General features: G+C 38.6%; 2 protein-coding genes across 2 annotated transcripts; both read left to right on the top strand.

Moving 5' to 3' along the window:
• The first annotated feature begins 309 nt into the window (after window positions 1-309).
• Window positions 310-1,534, top strand: LOC121752709 (DNA-directed RNA polymerase II subunit RPB7-like). The gene is made up of 7 exons (XM_042147810.1): window positions 310-315; window positions 403-545; window positions 642-807; window positions 892-942; window positions 1,169-1,234; window positions 1,336-1,404; window positions 1,469-1,534. The coding sequence occupies exons 1-7, from the start codon at window positions 310-312 to the stop codon at window positions 1,532-1,534; spliced, it is 567 nt and encodes a 188-aa protein (XP_042003744.1).
• Window positions 1,535-12,871: 11,337 nt separating this feature from the next.
• On the top strand, window positions 12,872-16,268 carry LOC121752207 (EIN3-binding F-box protein 1-like). The gene is made up of 2 exons (XM_042147150.1): window positions 12,872-13,096; window positions 13,647-16,268. Exons 1-2 carry the CDS (start codon window positions 13,072-13,074, stop codon window positions 15,521-15,523), a joined length of 1,902 nt encoding a protein of 633 aa, XP_042003084.1. The 5' UTR covers window positions 12,872-13,071; the 3' UTR covers window positions 15,524-16,268.
• Window positions 16,269-22,451: the final 6,183 nt, after the last annotated feature.

Here is a 22,451-nt window from a genome sequence, read left to right as displayed (position 1 = left end):
TAATCTTTTACCCCAATTTCGTTTCTTTCTTTTTTTTTCTTTCTGTTTTTATGGAGCACAAATTAAAATTTGGAAGAAAAAAATTTTCTTGATTAGTGTTGTTTCTGATTCGACGAATTCCAGTAAATGATAGATGAGGTGGGACATTGAACGCTATGTTTGTTATAAAAGAAATCGTAAAACACTAGTTTCAGTAGCAATTTTGAATCTTTGATAGTTATACCTTGGCATTAACTGTACATACACAATGCTTGTATAAAAAATGTATTTTTTCCCAACCTGAAATAGATTGTGTTTATAGTTATATACATGATGGTATCATACAAGCAAGTGCGAATTTTTATGAAATGATCTTACCAATATAGTGCAAACTTTAAGCTCTAGTGAAGAAACTAGTTCTAGTCTAATCATCATCAAGGAGAAAGAAAGGATGTTTTCCACATGGTATTGGAGAGAAACATGCAGCTACACCCTCGTCATTTTGGTCGTGATCTCCGGGATAAGCTCGTGTCCAAGCTCATGAAAGACGTCGAAGGCACTTGCAGGTTACTCAATCTTGATTCTACATTGATGTTTTTTTTTTTCAATTTTTTGGACATTGATGTTATAATAGAAAGGGCTTTTTATTTGCGTTATGGCAGTGGTCACCATGGATTTGTTGTTGCAATAACTGGGATTGACAATGTTGGGAAAGGGCTGATTCGTGATGGGACCGGATTTGTTACTTTTCCAGTTAAGTACCAGTGTGTTGTATTTCGACCTTTTAAGGGAGAGATTCTGGAAGCTTTTGTTACAATGGTTAACAAGGTGATATTTTTATGATTGTTGTCCCGTCTTGATTTTGTGCTTTGCGTTTATACATTTCTTCTCATACTATGAATTTTTTTTCAGATGGGATTTTTTGCCGAGGCAGGTCCTGTCCAAGTTTTTGTATCCAATCATGTAAGTGGTTTTGTGTTGGTCTTTTTTACTTTGTTTTTTGGCATATCTTTCATTTCAGCAATTCTTAGGATGATATGATTTTGTACTAGTTATCAGAACTTAACAAAAATGGTGTTGTGTTACTATTTTCAGCTATGCTCCTCTGTTTACCTTAGTTGATTATGCATACTCCCTTCTACCAATTTCAACACCTCACTATAAATAAACTTGTGATTTTCGCATGTAGTTGATACCTTATGATATGGAGTTCCAAGGTGGTGATATCCCGAATTACACTACTTCTGATGGTTCTGTACGTAGCCCTTCTTCCTTTGTCTTTTTTAAATCGCGAGAACTTGTTTCTAATGCAATAATCAGCATGCTCTTTGGTTGTTTTTTCCAAATGATTGGCAGGTCAAAATACAGAAAGAAAGTGAAGTTAGGCTGAAGATAATTGGAACTCGAGTTGATGCTACAGATATCGTATGCCCTCTGTTTATTTATCGCCATGACTTTCTACCGGCTGTGATAAATTTTTTTTTTGCAGTTTTGCATCGGCACCATAAAAGACGATTTTCTTGGTGTGATCAGTGATCCAGGTGCAAACTCCTGATGTCTGTCTGGTAGGCTTGGCTGTATTTATTCATACTTGATCTGCATTTTATGTTATACAGCTGAATTGTTGGAATACACTTTTGTATTGATCAGCATCATCTAACAGTTTGCATATTTTGATGGTTCAGGTACAGCAACATTTTGGGGTGGAGAGTGTATGCCAACAAAAATGAAAAGAAATTGCCTAGTAATTCTGTTTTGTGAATCTCAAAACATTTTTTTTGGGAATTTTCCAAGTCCTATATTTTTTTTTGTTGGAGTAGGTATAAAAATTAGCTCTTAATCTGGAAAAAGCTCTTAAACTATTCATGTCTTTCTGTGATTAAAAGTGAATAAACTATGCTTCTGTGAATAAAGGTAAACTAGGTAGTAGTAGTTGATAGTATAATATAATAACCTAATTTTGAAATGTAAAAAAAAAAAAAAAAAAAAAAAAAAAAAAAAAAAAACCTAATTTTGAAATTTTTAACTCTAAATTTAATAACGAAATAATTAGAAAGAACAACTCTATACCAAAATTTGAGATTAAAAACTAGAAAAAAAGAGTGGAAAGAGCAAGAGTAAATATGTGTAACAATTGGTGACAAATACAACTAAACAATGCAATGGGGGGTGGGCCAGGCTTCTCGAAGGATCCGGTTGCGGATGGCCTTAGAGCATCTCCAATGGCGGACGTCCGGTAGGACATCCGCGACGGGCGACCGGGACGTCCGCCATTGTGGCGTTTCAACTCGGATACGGACGTCCCGTAAGGACGTCGGATGTCCTCGGACGTGCGGGTGACGGGCGGGCGAACGTCCGCCATTGTGGCGTGGGTCGGACGTCCGATATTTAATTTTTTTTTAAACTCTATATATACGGCTCGTTGAACTTCATTTCATTCGCACCACTTGTGTTAACAAGTTTCTCTCTTCTTTTACTATAAATTTCATTTCTACTTAATGGAGAACGACAGGAACTCCCCCGCCACGAGCGAGTCGCAGACTCCGACTTTCCCGCCGAACTGGAGGGAAACTCTAGCCGAAATGCGACAACGGTTCCGGCAATATCGGGGATGGGTAGAATGGGTAGGATGGGTGGGATGAGTGGTATGATGTCCCCTTACTGCAATATGTACAATTGGATGAGTGAGATGAGTGGTATGGGTGGTATGATGCCCAGGGCAGCGGGGATGGGGGGCATGACCCCAAATATGATGGGGATGGGGATGGGGATGGGGGGCATGACCCCAATATGATGGGGATGGGTGGGATGATGCCGGGGATGATGCAGACCATGCCTGGGGGAGGGGGTGGCAGGGGCCCTGAACCACTAGCGGACGATGTCTATCGGCCGGTTATCGATATGTTGTCTACTGATACCCCCTCCAGTTTTGTTCCGGAGACTCAGTTCACCGGCGTGGATACTTTCTCTTTTGAGGAGTTGGGATATCTCCAGTCAGGGAGACTCCCGATGATGTGGGGACAGGGGCAAGGGCCGTGGCAGGGGCAAGGGCAAGGGGAAAGCCACGGGCTCTTCCTCGCGAACGGTGGCTGAGGAGACGGGAAAGAGGACGGTCTGGAGCGTGTGGGAAAACGTCGCGCTTTCGAAGGCTTGGGTTTCAATAGTCGAGGATCCCTATGTCGGTGCTAACCAGCATATTGACAGACTGTGGCATCGCGTCGCTGAAGCCTACCTCACACACAAACCGGCTGAGGCGAAGTGTCGCGAGCCCGAACAATGCCGGAAACAGTAGGAGCGGTTGAGGCCTAAGCTTAGTCGATTTGCCAGCCTCTACCAAAACAATGTCTGTCAGGCAACCACGGTATGTCCGAGGAGGATGTGAAGAACCGTGCCTTGGCGCAGTACCCCGACAGATCCTTGAAGTTCAAAGATTTCGACCAGTGGGAGGCCTATCTCGTGGTGAAGGATTCCCAAAAGTTTTGTGGGGGTGTCGAATCGGGCTGGCAGAAGCGGACGAAGATCAACGCTTCCGGTGAATACAGCAGCAGTGCTGGTTCGCACGAGCTCCCGGAAGCCGAGGAAGTGTCCCCGCTACCTCAATCAGACTCCCGTCGGCGTCGTCGCCCGATTGGGCAAAAGGCAGCGCAGCGGAAGGCTAGGGGAAGCAGCAGCGGTAGCGGGTCGTTCGAGGTCCAATCGGAGGCCCCTGCTCCCCCAGAAGAGTACGATCGTCTCGCCTGCGCGCAGATAATGATTAGTTTGGTCCGGACCATGCATAGGTGGCATAGCACGACAGATCCTGTGTACAAAAGGATGTTGAAGGATGTCATCGATAGATGTCGGCGCGATTTGGGGATGCCACCCATTGGAGATGATGGCGCCGAGATTAGCGGCGGGGACGATGGGGGCGGCACGGGCGAGGGCGAGGGCGAGGGCAGCACGGGCGACGAGGACAACGCGGAGTGAGCTGAGTCTAAATTTTCCCGTATTATGTTATTTTTATTATGTAATTTTTTTTCTTTTTTATTATGTAATTTTTTTCTTTTTTTATGTAATTTTTTTTAATGAAGCATTCGCAATTTTCCCCTATTCCGTGTCAAAATTATAATTCCGTTACGTTTATAAATAATTGTGATTTTTTTTATTGCGGGAAGTCCTAGTGGGAAGGGCGATGGGAAGGGCGGATTGTGAAGGGGATGTCCTAGTGACGTGGCAGTGGGATGGGAAGTCCTAGTGACGTGGCAGGAGGTGTTTTTGGGAAGTCCTAGTGGATGTCCGAATGGGACATCCGTGCATTGGAGATGCTCTTAAAAGGAAATATTTCTGAAAAGGTTGGTGCTCGACGTTTCGTATCCTAACCGAATTGACGGCATTTTGGCAGGAAATTACTAAATACAGGCAAGAGGCTTGGATTTTTCCTACAGTAGTAGTGAGTGAGTGCTTAGAGCATGCGCAGCGGTGGACGGACGGCGTCCGTCCGTCCGTGCCGCTGGCACGGCGCTGCTCGCTACGAAGAGCACGTCCGTGCCAGCGAGCAGGCGACGTGGCGACACGCGATTGGGCAACGGCATAGCCGTTGCCTTTGAATTTTTTTTAATTAAAAATTCATTATTTAATTTTTTAAAATGATAAAAAATAAAAAAAAATATTTTCCAAATCCCAAAAATATGGCCGTTTTTTGCCCGTTTTTCTGAATTTTTTTTATTTCCCCCCCCAAAATCATCTATAAATACACACATTTATCATCCATTTATCACTTCAAATCATCTCTCATTCATAATTCTCATACAAACTATCTACACATTCATCTTTCACTCAAAACCTCAAATGAATTTCACCCATCTTATGGCGGAAGCGGAGCGTGAAGAACAAGAATACTACGAACAACATCGTGCCGCTTACGACGCATATGTCGCGGCGAATATCCCCGCTCCTCCTCCTCCTCAACGAACTAGATCAATTCGCCGCTACATCCATCGTGACCGGGAGGGAGCCCACTAAAGGCTCGTTGCCGACTATTTTACCGACCAGTCGCGGTTTCCGGCAGATTACTTCAGACGCCGTTTTCGCATGTCAAAGCGCTTGTTTATGCGAATTGTCAACACATTGTCCGCACGTGTTGAATTCTTCCAAACAGGTCCAGATGCAACCGGCCGGCAAAGTATCACGCCGTTGCAGAAGTGTACGTGTGCCATCCGACAACTCGCTACTGGCAAACGGCCGACCTCTTCGACGAGTATTTGCATATCGGTGAGTCCACTGGAATCCTTTGTCTAAAATTTTTTTGCGATGGCGTTCGTTCAGCCTTCGGTGATGAATTCATTCGGGTACACACCACCGATGATTGCCAAAGGTTGCTTCATCTTCACGAATCAGTCCATGGCTTTCCCGACATTCTTGGCAGCATTGACTGCATGCATTGGAGGTGGAAGAATTGCCCGACTGCTTGGAGGGGGCAACACTTAAGCGGTCACAAAGGCGGCGGCCCAACACTTATCCTTGAGGCGGTCGCCGACTACCGCCTATGGATTTGGCATGCATATTTCGGCGTTGCCGGATCCAACAACGACTTGAACGTGCTCTATTCTTCACCACTCTTCAATGATGTGATGAATGGTGTAGCACCGACGATCGACTTCACCGTCAACGGAGATGCATACCACATGGGTTACTATCTCGCCGATGGTATCTACCCAAGGTGGTCGACTTTCGTGAAGACGCTCAGCAACCCGCACGACCCGAGAAGGGTTCTTTTGCCCAGCGTCACGAGTCCGTGCGGAAAGACGTCGAAAGAGCCTTCGGGGTCCTTCAAGCCCGATTCAACATTGTGAAGGCCCCGGCTCGGCTGTGGTACGTCAATAATATCGCTGACATCATGTTCACGTGTATTATCTTACACAACATGATTATAGCCGACGAAGGACCGATGGCGGCTAGCTTCTACGACGAGGATGAAGCCGGGAGCTCACCCGCGAGGTCTCCCCCACGCCGAGGTGTGCATACGACGGTGGGCCAGAGGATCGAGACAAGGGACACAATGCGCGATACCCGAACCCACGTTGAGCTACAAGAAGACCTAATCAAACACATGTGGACGAAATTCGGCAACGCGTAGTGGTTTTTTAAATTTTAGGATTTTAATTATGTAATTTTTAATTTTTAGGATTTTAATTACGTAGTTTTAAATTTTTAGGCTTTTAATTATGTCTTTTTAAATTTATTTGTAATGTTATTTCGGTTTTTTAATGAATTTTCATATTATGGAAATATTTTTATTTAATTGAATTTTAAATTGAATTGTGTTTGTCATTGCGGAAGAGCACAGCTGTGGGTGTTGTGCTCTTGCCAGAGAGTAGGCAGAAAAAGTGGGGCCGGGCCCACAACCGTACCGCTGGCAAGAGCACGGTTGTGGATGCTCTTATGTTTCCCATAATTTTATCGTATTATATTTAAATTTAGAAAAAAATGATGTATACATTGATATATTGTATGCTATTTTATTAGCTAGGGAAAGAACTAGGAAGGGACACTGAAGATTGAATTCTAGGCTTTTTTATCAATCCAAGAAATCTTCATCCTATGATATTTTCAGAGTTATTGCATATTTTGATAAATTAAAAATGATAGAGAAAATGTATTTAAATAAAACAATCCAAAACAAAACTTAGCTGCTGGATTTGGCAGAGTTGTGTTTGTTCAGTTATGGTTTTGTCCTTTAAATTCCATACAACACCTAAAAACTAGTAGTAAAAAGGAAATTTGAATAGTTGAATTGATTGTTGCTTTTAATTTCCGGAATTGGAATATGGATATTAATGAATAGTGTGTTTTCCTAATTTTCGCAATATTGATTGTTCAAAGAAAAACGACGTATATTTAATAACCGAAAATTAGTCATTCCTTGATTATTCCTTCGCTTAGTTCACACTATTATTTTCCATTATTTAGTCTTTCTTACTTACCTGCTGTCAACTATACTAAGCCACTTATCTATGAATTCCCTTCTAGTATTCATATGATTCGTCCTTTTTTTCTTCTTATTTTATATTTATTATATTTTCTAATTAAATTGAATACATGATTAAATTAAAATATGAAACTTATTAAATTAAGAAAAATTATATAACTGAAATTCAAAAAATATATAATTAAAATCTTAAAATTATTTTTAATGCGTACTCAACGGTTCATACTTCATACTATAAACTTTGGTCATTCTTGGTTATGTTAATTAAATTGTACTGAATCTACTGATTGAAATCTTTAGGCGCGTCTTCTCGAAAATAATGGCCTACATTTTAATTTGTGTATTAATTAATGATGAATTAATCAATTTCTGAAGTTCATTGCACGTCCCAGAAATATGTATTAATCGGATTACATGTGGAACCCACCGATTCTCTAAAATCTTTCACACGCCTTTAAAACAAGTCCATCCCATCCCATATTCCAATCGCCTTCATATGTGTATCGCACTATATACTAATATTTTCTACCTTTTCCTATTCGTATTATCCCTCAACAACATAGTACTACTCACATACACACACATAAATTCTGATAATTTGCTTGTAAATTACCCTCTACATCCCAAAATAGTAATCGCATTTTGTCATTTCAGTTAATCTCAAAATATGAGTTATATTTTACTTTTACTATAAATGGTAAGTATGTCTCATATTCCATTAACTCACTTATTCATTCATATTTTATTATAAAATCAATACTTCATTAAAAAATAGCCTCATATTCCACTAACTTTTCCAACTCACTATTCTTTACATTTCTTAAAGCTCTTTCCCACACTATGTAACTCCTATTGTGGGACGAAGGGAGTACTAAATATTTCCTAAATTTTGATTTTACATTAACTTTATTTCATATTATAAATAATTACACGTGTCATAATTATGGCAATTTATTAAACTGTCTGATTTTCCATACCAACTTTAAAATCTTCTTGTAAATTATCAAACTATTAATTTGTTCTAAACACACAACTAATAAAGATATTGTCACTCACATAGCTTGATAACTTACTTATGTGACGCTATCGAGACATCAACCAAAATAAAATTATATTTTAGGAAGCGGAACGACGTTGTGTTACGTTAAATCATTTATTTCATTTGTTGAACTAGGAATAGTGAATATTGCAATATTTTCAAAACTAATTGCAGTATAAGAACAAGTTGTAATTGTAGTGGTAAACATGTAGATACATCATACATGCATAATGAATTTACATACATTCACCTTAAATTTATATATTTTCAAATAAGGACAACGATAGGCATTCATTTTGTCAAGCCGTATTCAAGTAACTTAGATAAAAAGATGTAGTAGTATAAGTATATAATATATTGATAAAGCTATTTTTGTTGGCATATTATAGGGATCCATTGCATTGCATGCCCACTGGTGTAATAGAAGTCAAATATGAACAAAATTCACTTAACTCAGACAATTTTATGTGCCTGCGTCTGCGTGTGCGCCTATATCTATCTACATATATAATTAATCTACGTGCAACTCATTCAGACCACTTCTTCTTTAAATAGTAGTCTATGAATCAGTGTAGCCAATATATAAACATTACTATATTCAATGGATATGTATATAGTGACAATTTTAACAACCTCTTTGCCTCTTTTCTATTTTTGCACTTAAGTTCTTTCTTTTGTTTATGTAACCTGTGCTTTTTTTTACTATGATAAGGGCAAATGTAACCGCTGTTAGAGGCGATAGTCTAAAAACCGCTATTGAGCGCGATAGGCTCCTCTATCTCGTAGAAATAATCTATATAAACTATAAATGGAGTGACCGAATCAGTAAACAAAAGTCATGAGTCAAAGTTATAGAATGTAAGGTCAATGACGACTCAAAAAGATTGAACTTAATATAACTTTTTGATACTCGTAGGCGACGGTAGGGTCAGCCGACCCTGCACGACCCCACCTCCATTGGTCCCCGTGCATGAAACCTAAATTGCAGTACGAAAACTTGGTTGTGGGCCTGGTGAAACAAACCGACTCCGTGCGACCCCACCTCCATCGGTCCATGTGCATGAAACATAAATTGCACTATGAAAACTTGGTCGCAGGATTGGTGAAACAAACACACCCTATAAATAATATTATGGCGGGATTTAAACCTAAGAAATTTGATTACAAGAATACCCATTTTTTAGGCATGTATCTCACAATATGCATCGACAAATCCCAATTAATGAATAATTTCTAAATTAAACATTGCCAAATTAGTATATATATTGGTTCGTTAGATTGAGACTGAGAAAGAGAGATACTATCTTTGTTCCAAGATATACTCATATATGCGTTTCTTTTCGAGACATAGTTTAGGAAATACTACTAATGTTTAATAGTATGTTAAGTGGAGAGAATATAGCATTATAATAAAGAAGTAAAAGTGGAAACGATTCTTACTATAAAACATGTCAAAATGAAAAAAAAATGACTATATTTAAAAGTATTCTTTCTCCATTTAAAGGTTAAATAGATAGAGAATAAAGTATGAAAGAGAAAAATGAGTAAAGTATGAAAAAAGTTAAAGTCTAATTTTAATAATAATAATAAAAAAAAGTAAAAGAAATATAGTGTAAGTGGTTTGGAATTGCCCGAAATGAAATACATTGCAAGTAACTTGGGACGTAAAGAATATTTTTTTCTACGTTCGATGTGTGACTAATACTCCCTCCGTCCCGAGCTACTCGCTCATTTCCTTTTCGGCTCGGAGATTAAGGAATGAGTGTATAGGAAAGTCAAAAATGACGGCTGTAGGTGAAATTTTTTACTAAAAATGGAAAGAGTGCAAGTAACTTGGGACGCTCAAAAAGGAAATAAGTGCGAGTAGTGCGGGACGGAGGGAGTAGTATTTACCAAAGGAAAATGGAAAGAATGGTTGTCAATCTGTTTGTTTGGTTTGGTACCACAAAGAGAATCGAATTCCCTTTTAATTATCTTCTCGATATTAAAGTTGTTGAATAAATTAGCTAGGGTAATAGAGTGTAGGAGGAAATCAATCACATGAATAGGAGCTGTAAAACAAAGTATACAAATTTATAAATATGAATTGAATCAATCAATCAATCAATCAGAACATAATAAAATTGTAAACACGAGCTGTTAGTCTGTTACCAGTTGTTTCATAGAATAAAGGAAGCAAGTTGGGTTTAGTTTGAGGTACGAATACGATGCACTGTCGCACGCAACCACAACTTGGTGTTTTGCTCAAATCGAGGCATATATCAATCACAAATTCAATTTTATTACTACATTTTGTGTTATTACAATATCATTTGACACATATAAAATGTACTAGGAGTATTAGTTTATCACTCTTGGATTTCATGTACACTATCAATTAAAGAATGGAATTAAAGTGAAAGCGTCAATTTCATTAGGGTTATAGGGTACGTAGTCCTTGTACCATTTTCAATGATTCTATCTTTCTTAATCAACTTATTCACGTCACACTTATGTCCAGACAAACTTTTATTGTTGCGCCAACTTTAGGTTATTGCATTTAATATATGGTTTAGTAATTTCAAATATTGGATTATTAACCGAACATATGAAACTATCGGTACATGGTTCAGCTTAGAAAAGATACCATTCATTTCCCCAAGTCAAGAAAATGAAAATCATCCTGATTGTCCGTATAGATTCGTTGACATCTCCCGATATTTATGTACTTCACACGTCGTTCCACTTTGACATGCAACATGATCCTGCAACGTAATGTTGTCTAACTCATAATTATAACGATAACATGTGACGTTATCATATAATTCACGAAGAGCGTGCATGGCGGGAATATCACATATTTTACAAAGAACGTTGAAAGTTATCTTTTGTAGATTAGTTATTGAGTTAATATCAAGTGGTGAACTTGTAGTAAATATTGAGTGTGGAATTAATGCAAATTGCAATAAAATTACATTAATAATGCATGAATAGCTAAACCACTAAGTTTTTATTCCACTAGTTGGGAGCAAATAGCAATAAATTTAACCATTATTACGCCTTATTAAGAGTATTCATTTTTGTAATAATATCGAAACAATTTATAATTTCATAAAGATAAGATAGGTAAAATTATATACTAGCTTTTTTAATCTCAAATGATTGTATTAAATTATCCTCCATGTATATACGTACACAATAAAACTTGTATACGAAAAGATAGAAAAAATGGTTAAATAACACGCTCAGTATATTTCACTAAACATACATACATATTATATTACCTTGTTTTATTCGTTATTCAAGTAAAATCTCTCACCAATTAATCCTCAATTATTTGAATCCCTATTCTTTATGGATTTGGGAGCTTGGAGACCAGAAGCCATCTCATTAAAATAATCGAAAATTCATGCCTCTGCGCCATTATCTCTACAAAAATCATAATCAATTCCTCAAAATTAATCAAAATTTTGTTATCCTATTTCGTTTACCGTCTTGACCGAGTTAAATTTTCAATTACTTGATTTCCTCCTAAACGGCGTGTTAGATTTTCCAAAATTTGGGTGTTATGAGCTTCATGGAATCGATTCGAATAAATAATTGATTGGAAACTGAAATTTCCTCGGAAATTTGTGGCACGCAATATAATCTTACATTTAAATAATTAAGTATGTACATAAATTTATAGGAATTTCCTTGAAATTTCCCACGTTTGATGGAAATTACAAGAAGAAAGTTGAGTGTGTGTACATATAATTATAGTACTATGATTATTAGATAATCTAAATACTACTATAAATGACCTAACAAGAAAATTATATATTTCACATAAAAAATATTTTATATTTTTCTTAATTGCATCATAATATGACTATTTCAACAAAATCAAATCACTCAAGAAGTCAAGGTGGAGTAATGGCGTCATATGCCGTTAAATTCGGAAATTTCGCATTTGCCTTTTTCCTTTTTTAGTTACAAGATGAGCTTTACACTTTTTTTCTTCCACCATTAAGTACATAATAATTCGTTATATAGTAGTATATCATTAACAATTATATGTAATATATTTTGATAATCTAACACATTAAGAATTGCGAGACATTCATTTTATCACAAAAAGTTGAATATAAAACCTTCAAAAATTCAGTAAATGGAATATTGAAAATTTAAACGCATATCAACTATAATACTACTGTGCTTTTTATACATAAAAATACAAACTTATTACTCCTTAATGATGCACTTTGAAATAGTATTATTTAGATCATTAGATGTAAATTTCTGCTCAATTAAAGCGCATTAGATAAATGAACCTACGGTAGTATTTAGCCCCAAAGCAATTTAGCTAGGAAATGTCTATATGTCTAAGCAATAATTAGTATAGTAATTTTAACAAGCCTCTAACTAACTCTATTTGTTGCAATAAATGATAGTAGATATTTTGAACTTGTATTCAAATTTTGAAATATGATTGAGCTTGATTTAGGTCGAACAAGTTTAAAATAGTCAGAAGATAATGTCTCAGCCAAAATTGGGACATTAAAAACTCATTTGTACATTGGATAAAGACTAGTCTAATTTAGTAAAATTACATAAATGTGAAATAACAAAATTTGTATATGTTGCAAAAATTATAGTAGCATAGTTGTGATTAAAAAGAGGTTCTCGAAAAATAGGGCCCAAGTGGCAAAATGACCGAAAAAGCCGGTTTGGGGTATTGATTCATTGAACGATGCAAGAATTCATGAGGATTGAGGGTTTTCCAGCCATCATCATGAATCTAATGACTTTTGACACTTCACCCAATTCTGTATATTTTAATCTCATTTTATATTTATATTCATGCATGTTGCTATTCTTGCCTCATTTATATATATTCTCAGCACACAACTGTTTTAGAAAAACTCATCCTTTTCTTCTCTCTTTTCTTCTTGTCTCTCTCTTTTTTGCCCTACGGTTGTTGGGGTTGGGTTGTTCATTAAGATTTTGGGTTATCTTGCCTTGGAATGCAAAGATTGCCTCTAATCTTCATCTGGGCTGTGTTGATTTTGTTTAAAATTTTGGTCTTTTTTGCTCTCCTTTGGGGATTTTCTTGTGAGAAACAGCCATGCCTGCTCTTGTCAATTACAGAGGTCAGTTGATTTATCATGATTTATTTGATTCTTTACTAGGCTACAAATGGATTGTGTTTTGGATTAGTCTTAATTATGTTCACGAGATTCTTTCCTAGGTTAGAAATGGACTGTATTTGGAATTGGGAATTATTTTCTTAGCTGACTAAGTTCTTTAGTGGTGAATATGCCATCATAATCTTTTTATGATTGTTAGAGTTTTGGGATTAGTCTTAATTGTATTCATGAGATTCTTTCCTAGGTTAGAAATGGACTGAATTTGGAATTACCAATTATTTTTTTAGCTGACTAATATGCAATCATAATCCTTGCTCTAGAAATTGGTAAGACTAATAGTGTTTAGAATCCATTATTTGAGGTAGGAAGAAATTTGGGGTTAAAAGCTTGTTTAGTTTGATTGGAATGAAAGAGATCAAGAATGGTTCTGAGGTAGTAATCCAGTTATGATTTGGAGAGAAACATTTATGTAAATGGATAGATTAGGATCTTCCCATTTAGGAACTATCTTGATTCAATTTAACTGACATCAATTCCTGGCCAATCCAATCAGGTGATGATGATCTGTATTCTGGGGCTTCATTGCGTTCCGGAGATTCCGGCCTCTTACTCTCCAGCTCCCACGTGGAGATCTACTGCCCGCCAAGGAAGCGCTCGCGGATCAGTGGCCCTTGCTTCATTAGTGGGAACTTCTTCGAGGATAACAGACCATCTGTTGATGTCCTCCCAGATGAGTGCTTATTCGAGATCTTCAGGCGCTTGCCTGGTGGTCGGGAGAGGAGTTCCGCAGCATGTGTTTCAAAGCGCTGGCTCACGATCTTGAGCAGCGTTCGCAGCTCTGAGTTCTACAACAAGGAGAATGTCTCCGCGGATGAGGATATGGAAGTGGAATGTGATGGGTACCTCACTAGGTGTGTGGAAGGGAAGAAAGCGACGGATGTCAGGCTTGCCGCCATTGCAGTTGGCACATCTAGCCGCGGGGGACTTGGGAAGCTTTCTATCAGGGGAAGCAACTCGTTGAGGAAGGTTTCTAACTTTGGTATGTCAGCAATAGCTCGCGGTTGCCCTTCCCTCAAGGCTCTCTCATTGTGGAATGTGCCCTCTATCGGTGACGAAGGGCTATTTGAGATTGCTCAAGAGTGCCATTCGTTGGAGAAGCTTGACCTGTGCCAATGCCCTTCAATCTCTAACAAGGGTTTGGCAGCCGTCGCAAAGAGTTGTCCCAATTTGACTGCAGTGAATATCGAATCGTGTTCAAACATTGGCAATGACGGCCTTCAAGCACTTGCCAAATTCTGTCCGAAGCTGCAGTCAATCACTATCAAAGACTGCGCGCGTGTTGGGGATCAGGGCATTGCCTGCCTTTTGTCATCGGCCTCTGCCTTGACGAAGGTGAAACTTCAGTCGCTCAACATCACAGATTACTCGGTTGCTGTGATAGGCCACTACGGAAAAGCCATTACGAATCTTGTTCTATGCGGGCTTCAAAATGTGAGCCAGAAAGGCTTCTGGGTGATGGGCAATGCACGAGGTCTTGAATCTCTATCGAATCTGACAGTTAGTTCTTGCCGGGGAATAACCGACTTGAGCATCGAAGCAGCCGGGAAGGGCTGCCCAAACTTAAAGCACATGTGTGTCCGTAAGTGTTGCTTTGTGTCCGACAATGGGCTCGTGGCTTTTTCCAAGGCAACGAGCTCTCTTGAATGCTTGCAGTTGGAGGAATGCAATAGGATTACACAAATAGGGATCTTGACTGCTCTTTCCTGCATCAGTTCGAAATTGAAATCTGTTTCTTTGGTTAAATGCATGGGAATCAAGGATCTATCGATCGACTTTCTGGCGCTCTCCCCCTGCGAGTCTCTTCGTTCTCTGTCGATCCGGAGCTGTCCCGGATTCGGAAGTACTAGTTTGGCTATGGTTGGGAAGCTATGCCCCCACCTACATCACTTGGATCTGAGTGGACTTTGTGGGATCACGGACGCAGGGCTTCTCCCGCTCCTCGAATGCTGTGAGGCCGGGCTCGCCAAGGTTGATCTTAGCGAGTGCTCGAATTTGAGCGACGAAGTGATCTTGGCCTTGGCTAGGTTTTACGGTGCGACTCTTGAATTGGTGAATCTCGACGGGTGCCAAAAGATCACCGATGCAACTCTAGCAGCACTAGCCGAGAGTTGCCCGTTACTCAATGACCTCGACGTCTCCAGGTGTTTGGTCACAGATGCCGGTGTTGCTGCTCTTTCGCGTGGAGTACAATCTAATCTGCAGGTTCTCTCCCTGTCAGGGTGCTCGATGGTGTCGAACAAGAGCATTCCCGCTCTCGAGAGACTGGGGCAGACGCTAGTCGGCTTGAATCTCCAGCACTGCAACTCCATCAGCAACAGCAAAGTGGAGATGCTCACTGAGAAATTGTGGAGATGCGATATCCTTTCTTGAGTCGGATCGGGCGAGGATGGCATCACACGAAGATCAGTGTTTTTCACGAGCGCGTGCAACATAGGCATTGGTCGATCGGCCCGACTCGGTTGTTTTCCATGGAGACCAAGGCGAATCAGTTTTTATCTGCTGCCCCCTTTTTTGCAGGCTTCTTTGTATTTAACAAGCCTGTTGAAACCCCCCTTTTTAGCCCTCTCTTGTGGGAGAGGCTGCCTCTTTGACTACCTTTGGTTTCTTGCGAATACGACTATCCTGTTGTGCTGCCGACCAACCTGTACCCGTCCCCGTCCCGCCTATGGTGCTGCACGTTGTCTAAGCCCCGCGCTATCCACCTTCGCGTCCCGTCTGTGGTGCTCCTCCTCGTTGCCTGAGCCCCCACCAGTACTTCCTCCGCCATCGTCCATATTGTGTCAATAAAGTTTTCATTTCCATGTCTCGTGGTGATGTTCGTCTAGTCTAGTCTAGTCATCGTTGTACTTGGTCCCGTGTCGATAAAGCTGTTGCTAGTTTCTGTGTTTTGTAGTGTCAGTGTTATGGTTTCTTCAGTTTGAGTGTCTATGCTTGTTAAGCTTGTGTATTGGGTGGTAATACTCTGTTGTGGATTTGAGAGTGAGGTAGTCTGTTTCTTCTTTTTTATAGGATTGAAATATCCTATTTCTGCAGCCTACCTCACTTCTTGATTCTACAATGTAACTACTTCCCTTTTTATGTTCAATAAGGAAATGAAACTGTGTTTTGTGCTTGATTCTTGGCACCATCTTGCTATTTTTCATTCAATTGACAATCAAAATGTCGAGTCCTTACTAATGGGTTGTAGCAGGATTAATCCGATTCAGCCGAAGGTGGATTCGGAACACCTGTTGGGTTATGAGGAAGCATAGAAACCCCACCGGCCAAAGAAAGAAGACATAGTCGTTGAGGGCAGAGGATGCTTCCTCCCTACTATATTTATATTCATACACATTTATGGTTCAATGTACTTGCTTTTTACTTGTAGGCCTACTTCCACCTAATTTACACATTATTTGTTTCTCAAAAACTTACAACTATATTACTTGATTCATGTGGTCATTTGCAGATCCGGACACAACCAATCAATCAAAGTGATTTTAAGTAAAAATGGAGTATTTTAAGAGTTCGTTTTTGGTATGCATGAAATAAGATATAGTAATATGAATAAAAAAACACAAACCAAAGAGTGGGGACGCGGTCATGGTGTTTCCCAACTCGAAGCCTTCTGGACGGCCACACCACACATGACGACTACACAATTTCACTAAAAGACTAAAATCCAACCTTCTCTACTCAACTGGATGACGTAATTGTTTGCGTCATTTGTCTGAATGATTTTTTATCTAACGTTTGCATGTAGTAGTATTTTTTAGGGTTTATTGCGTTTTTTTAATAATTTTGATATAACTCATGTTAATTGTTATAAGCTAACTATTATACAGAAATTAGTTTATTATAAAGAGAAGTTAAGTAGTATAAATTTTCAATGTGTAGGAGCCTAGCTCGGAGTAATTTGCTAATTGTGATATAACGTTCTTTTTAGTTTCTATCCAGTATTGGTAGCTTATAATATTGTTAATTGCAAATATTAGGGCCTAATTTAGCCTATTTAAATCTTTTTCTATGGGCACACCTGTCTAATATGCATTGAAGATAGACTTCAAGTTGCTACGTTCACTTAATTGGATCAATTGATTTCATGGAGTAAGGATTGTGGAATTTTTTTAGACCAATTAATTTCATGGAGCAAGGATTGTGGGATTTTTTTAGACCAAAGATTACGTTCGAGTTCATCTTGACGCAATCTTTAAATTTATAAACATTTACCTTAGAAATAGAAACAGTTCCCAGATATTAGTTTACGACAGGCTTACACTTTAACAAATAGGTATATTTACCATTGAAATTGTAACATGGTGTACCTAGTTTAAAATATAAAAAAAATCATTTTAAATCTTACCTATATGATTTTTTTTCCAACTATACCTACGAAATCTTTTAGGGCGGCAAAAAGTTGGCCGGACGATGTTCAATTAAGTTTATTAAGCTCTTTAGAACAATTTATAATTCGTTTAGTCTTGCAACTTGTTTGGCAATATAAACTCCTTAGAGCATCCACAATGGTTTTCGCTCAGTTATAACTCAGCCATAGCTCAGCCAAAAACTTCTCCTGCCACATCATCAGCACTAAAAATCCTCCTGCCACATCATCAGGACAAGCAAATATCCCAACAATAGCCTAGCCACATCACTCCTAATTATATAAAATAAATAATAATTGACAATCACAAAAAATACAGAATTAAATTTACGACACAGATACGGGAAAATTCAATAATAATATTAAAATTTTAAAAAGTACATTAATTAAAAAAACACACTTCATTAAAATTAAAATAACATTACAACATCCTCATTAATGAGTTTGTCCCATATCGAAAGTGGAATATAAAACATTCAAGGATGTCTCTATAAAAGAGAAACAACCAAGAATGAGTTTGTATCACATCGAAAGTGGAACATAAAACATTCAGGGTTGTCTCTATAAAAGAGAAACAACCAAGAATGAGTTTCATAAAAAAAATATTAAAAAAAAATTAAAAAATCCGTTGGACGATGCGCTCGGCGATCCGGACCCTGCAATGGCGCCGAGCGGGTCGCCTAGCGCTAGGCGATTTTTTTTTCGGAAAACCGCTAGGCGGTTGCAATGGTTCGCCGAGCTAGGCGTTGCGCTAGGCGCCATTGTGGATGCTCTTATAAACAACTTATAAGTTGTAAAAATAAAATTCCCAAAATATAATTTTCTGAACCCAAATGTACCTTTTCTTATCTAATACTTATGTGGTAATTTAAATATACATACTCCTACCTCATTAATTTTCGTTCCTGCATAATAAAAATGATCCGGAAACATTATCCAGTTTTAATTTATAACTCAATTGATCCAATATTACTTAAAATAGGCCTTTCACAGATGGTTCTAAGGGATGCTACAACTACGTGAACCATCAGAAAAAATTCAATTTAAAAATCAATTTGAGAACAAAATTTCAAGACTAATAACAGTAATTTAAAGAGTGAATTACATCAAAAGTCCTTACTTTTCGGTTTGTGACACTGTAGGTCCCTAATAAAAAAAATATCGTCGGATGACCCTAACGTTAAACATAATCATGAATCAAGTTTTTTTAGCCACTTTTCGAATGAAAATGCCCAAATGGCTTGAAGGGCATTTTTGGCAATCCCTAAATTCACTGACATATGAATTATGTCACATTTATGTCAGCAACTTCTTATATGATATCCTAATAAGTTCTGATACTTCATACGTGATTAAAGTTTTGTCAATATTTGTACACACAAAAAAATTCTTATATTCATCTATTTCTAGTTAGTGGTAACAATATACTAGGTATATCATATAGGAAATTCATTGAGAAACAACAAAAATATGGAAAAGTGAAGTTATTTATGAAATAAAATTTGAATCAATAATACACAGAATAAAAAATATTTCATATTTAATTAAATGATACAGTATTATTTTCTTGAAACACTGACATTTAAAATATTTTTTCATTATATATCATCGAACTAATTTGTTAATGTAAGCCTAACTTTAAGACGATTTTATATTTATTAATATTTTTTTAAGAATTATAATTTAGCTCAAACTGAAATTTTTAACATCATATGAATATTCAATCTTTATATATAAATTTGCATAGTTTCTTCTCGTTCATGATAAAATTGAAATATGAGTAATATTTTGAAAATATTCAAGCATGTGACATTAGCTATTTAATCCTTGTAGATTTTTTTACTAATAATAGTATCTGAAATTAATACAATGTAAATTTATAAATAAATACTGCAAAATTGGGATACTATCATAATAAATAAAATCGATCGACAAATCAAGGTAAAAAACAAATAAAAATTAGTGGAAATATAAAACATCGAAAAATACCTGAAAGTGAGATTTATAAGAAAGAAAGGGTCTCATTTTATTATTTTCATATTAATTAATGCAAATAATGATATATATGTATATTATAAAAAAATAGAAAGTGTAAATAATGACAAAATTTTAATTACGTATGAAGTAATAGAATTTATTAGAAAATTACATAAGAAGTTGCTGACAAAAATGTGGCAGAAATCACATGTCAACAATATAATGGAGTGAGGGAGGCCTCGGCATCCGTTGGATGAGGGAGGCCTCAGCATCCGTCGTTTCCACGAGGTCGTCAAAGCTTTCAGCATCAAGCTCTGGTGGAGATTTCTCACGCAGGATTCTTTATGGGCGCAGTTCACCATGCGCAAGTATTGTTTCCATGCTGGTCGTGCTTTCATTTCTCCTTACTCTGTGCATGATAGTCCTATATGGCATCGTCTCACTGGTATTAGGGGTCAAGTGCATGGTCTCATTAGGTGGTCCCTCGGTGAAGGGCGGATTGGTTTCTGGGACGACGTGTGGGTCGGGGATCTTCCCCTTAGGACCTATTGTCCGCCTGGGACTGATCTCCATGCCGCTGAGGTCTCTAGGTTTTGGCGTGATCATACTTGGCATGTTGAAAAACTGCATGATTATTTGGCTTTGTATGGTGTGCCATTGTATGTGTTGGATTTTATCAGGGCTGTTCCGATCGAGGCGGGCAGGCGGGATGTGATGCGATGGAGCCTCACTGGCGATGGCGAGTTCTCGACGGCCTCAGCTTGGGAGCTCATCCGGACACGGTCCCCTAGACATTTCGGACTTCGCATGGTTTGGAATGTTGGGCTGACCCCGACCATCTCTGTCTTCATCTGGCGCCTCCTCCTCCAGAGGGTCCCTGTTGAGTGTTATGTTCAGGCCCGCGGTATCTCTCTTGCATCCAAGTGTCTGTGTTGTGTCTCTTCTTTTTCAGTTGAGTCGTTTCAGCATTTGTTTGTGTCGAGTCCTCTGGCGAGATCGGTTTGGGATTACTTCGATGGCTGGTTCCCTTACATTAGCACACACATTCACACGTGCACTGATATTGCACTTAGATTAGGTTTTTGGTGGAGGTCCTCTCACAGGGCCACCGCCCTGCACATCAGCTTCATTATTCCCTGTTTGGTATACTGGTTTATTTGGACGGAGAGGAATAGCTGCAAGCACCGCGGCATTTCTTTTCGTTCTTCACATGTTATTTGGCAGGTTGTTCAGCATCTGCGGATCTTGGTGGCAGCGGGTGTGCTAGTCCCCCTTCATTGGCGCGGTTGCACCCCGGCCGTCGACTTCATGCCTTCGATTCCTCCTCGCCGGCGAGTTTTACGGTCCCTGCAAGTGCTTTGGCATCCACCCGACGATCCTTGGGTGAAGCTGAACACCGACGGGGCCTTTACTAGCTCGACGGGACAGGCAGGCGGTGGGGGAGTGGTTCGTGGTTCAGACGGTTCCCTCCTGGGGCCTTTTGCACGCCCCTCGTAGCTGGGTCGGCCTTCGAGGCGGAGCTCTTAGCTCTTCTTCATGGGCTGACTTTGGCTATGCAGTTCTCATCGCATGTTTGGGTCGAGATGGATGCGGCAGCAGTGGTCGCGGTGTTCACTTCAGGACACGGAGGAGCAGCGGATGTGAGACATCACATGGCTCGCATTCGCACTTTGCTCGCACAGACGCAGTTTATGTTCTCTCATATCTATCGAGAGGGCAACCGGCCAGCCGATTTTTTGGCAGGTAGGGGGGTCCAGACCCCTGCCATCACCTTCTTTGATGCGGATTCAGCGCCTCGGTATTTGAAGTCGCTCGTCGGGATGGACCAGTTGGGCTATCCGAACTTCAGATTCAGATATCGAGATGGATGACTACTTCACATGGTTCGTGGTTTTGATTTATGGTTTTTTTGTTTTCCTTTGGAGTTGGCCATCTTTTGGCCATCATCCTTGTTTTTATTTTGGTGTATAGCTTTGTTATGTTTGTTTTCTCGTTATTTAGATGGTTAGTACCCGGTCTGTGGGGATACCATAGTAGCTTTGTTAGCTCTTGTGATTTGTATCTTTCGTGCGGACCGAGTCACTTTTGGGCTTGGATGATGTATGTTCTTTTGGTGATTTTTGATATATACAGGTTGGGGGTCCGCCTTATATTTAACGTTAGGGTCCTTTGGCGCTATTTTTTGGTCTGAAAAAGTATGATTCGTGATTATATTTAACGTTAGGGTCCTTTGGCGCTATTTTTTTTTTGTTAGAGACCTGCAGTGTCACAAACCGAAAAGTTATGGACTTTTGATGTAGTTCACTCTTTAATGTAGTTGTCTAACTAGAGCCAGTATAGCTATATACGCTAATATACGCATCCAATGAGCAGGGTCAAGTTCATAATTTTATAGTTGCTTGCCAATATTTGGATCTAGATCTTGAACCTTTATTAAAATTTCATATCATGTTTATCTCAATATCGTGTACATCAAAACTTGAGTTTCTATCTCATGGAATATATGCATGATATAATTTTACAATAAAGTAGTATCTAATAGTAGTAGTGAATTATCAGACTCTGACAAATTACAAGCATATGCCAAAAAGAGGGGCCTATTAATGGACTTTCCTCGTTGTAATTGGAGGTAGGTTTGAATGGATATGAATAACTTTAATTAGCCTAAAGACTTTGTGGCTAATGCAATTGGGCAATGATAAAGCTTCTTGAGGTTCTTATTTGATTTTATAATTTATTTGGATACTTCAAATCTACCTCTCTTAGTCTTAGTGTGGTCCAATCAAATACCAAAAAATTTAGTGTTATTGCTATCATATTTTATCTTTCTTTCTTTTTTTAACTTCTGGTGGAGTGGGGTGTTTGGGGGTGACATTTTTCTTAATAAATGTGGTGGTTTTTTGTTCATAAGTTGATGCTATTTCTCATTTGAGGCTAGTTTCTCACTTTTTTTGTCCA

Source organism: Salvia splendens, chromosome 10 (genome assembly GCF_004379255.2).
Source record: "Salvia splendens isolate huo1 chromosome 10, SspV2, whole genome shotgun sequence".
Lineage (NCBI taxonomy): Eukaryota > Viridiplantae > Streptophyta > Magnoliopsida > Lamiales > Lamiaceae > Salvia > Salvia splendens.
Note: the sequence above shows the minus strand (reverse complement) of the source record. Positions and strands in the feature narration are given on the sequence as shown.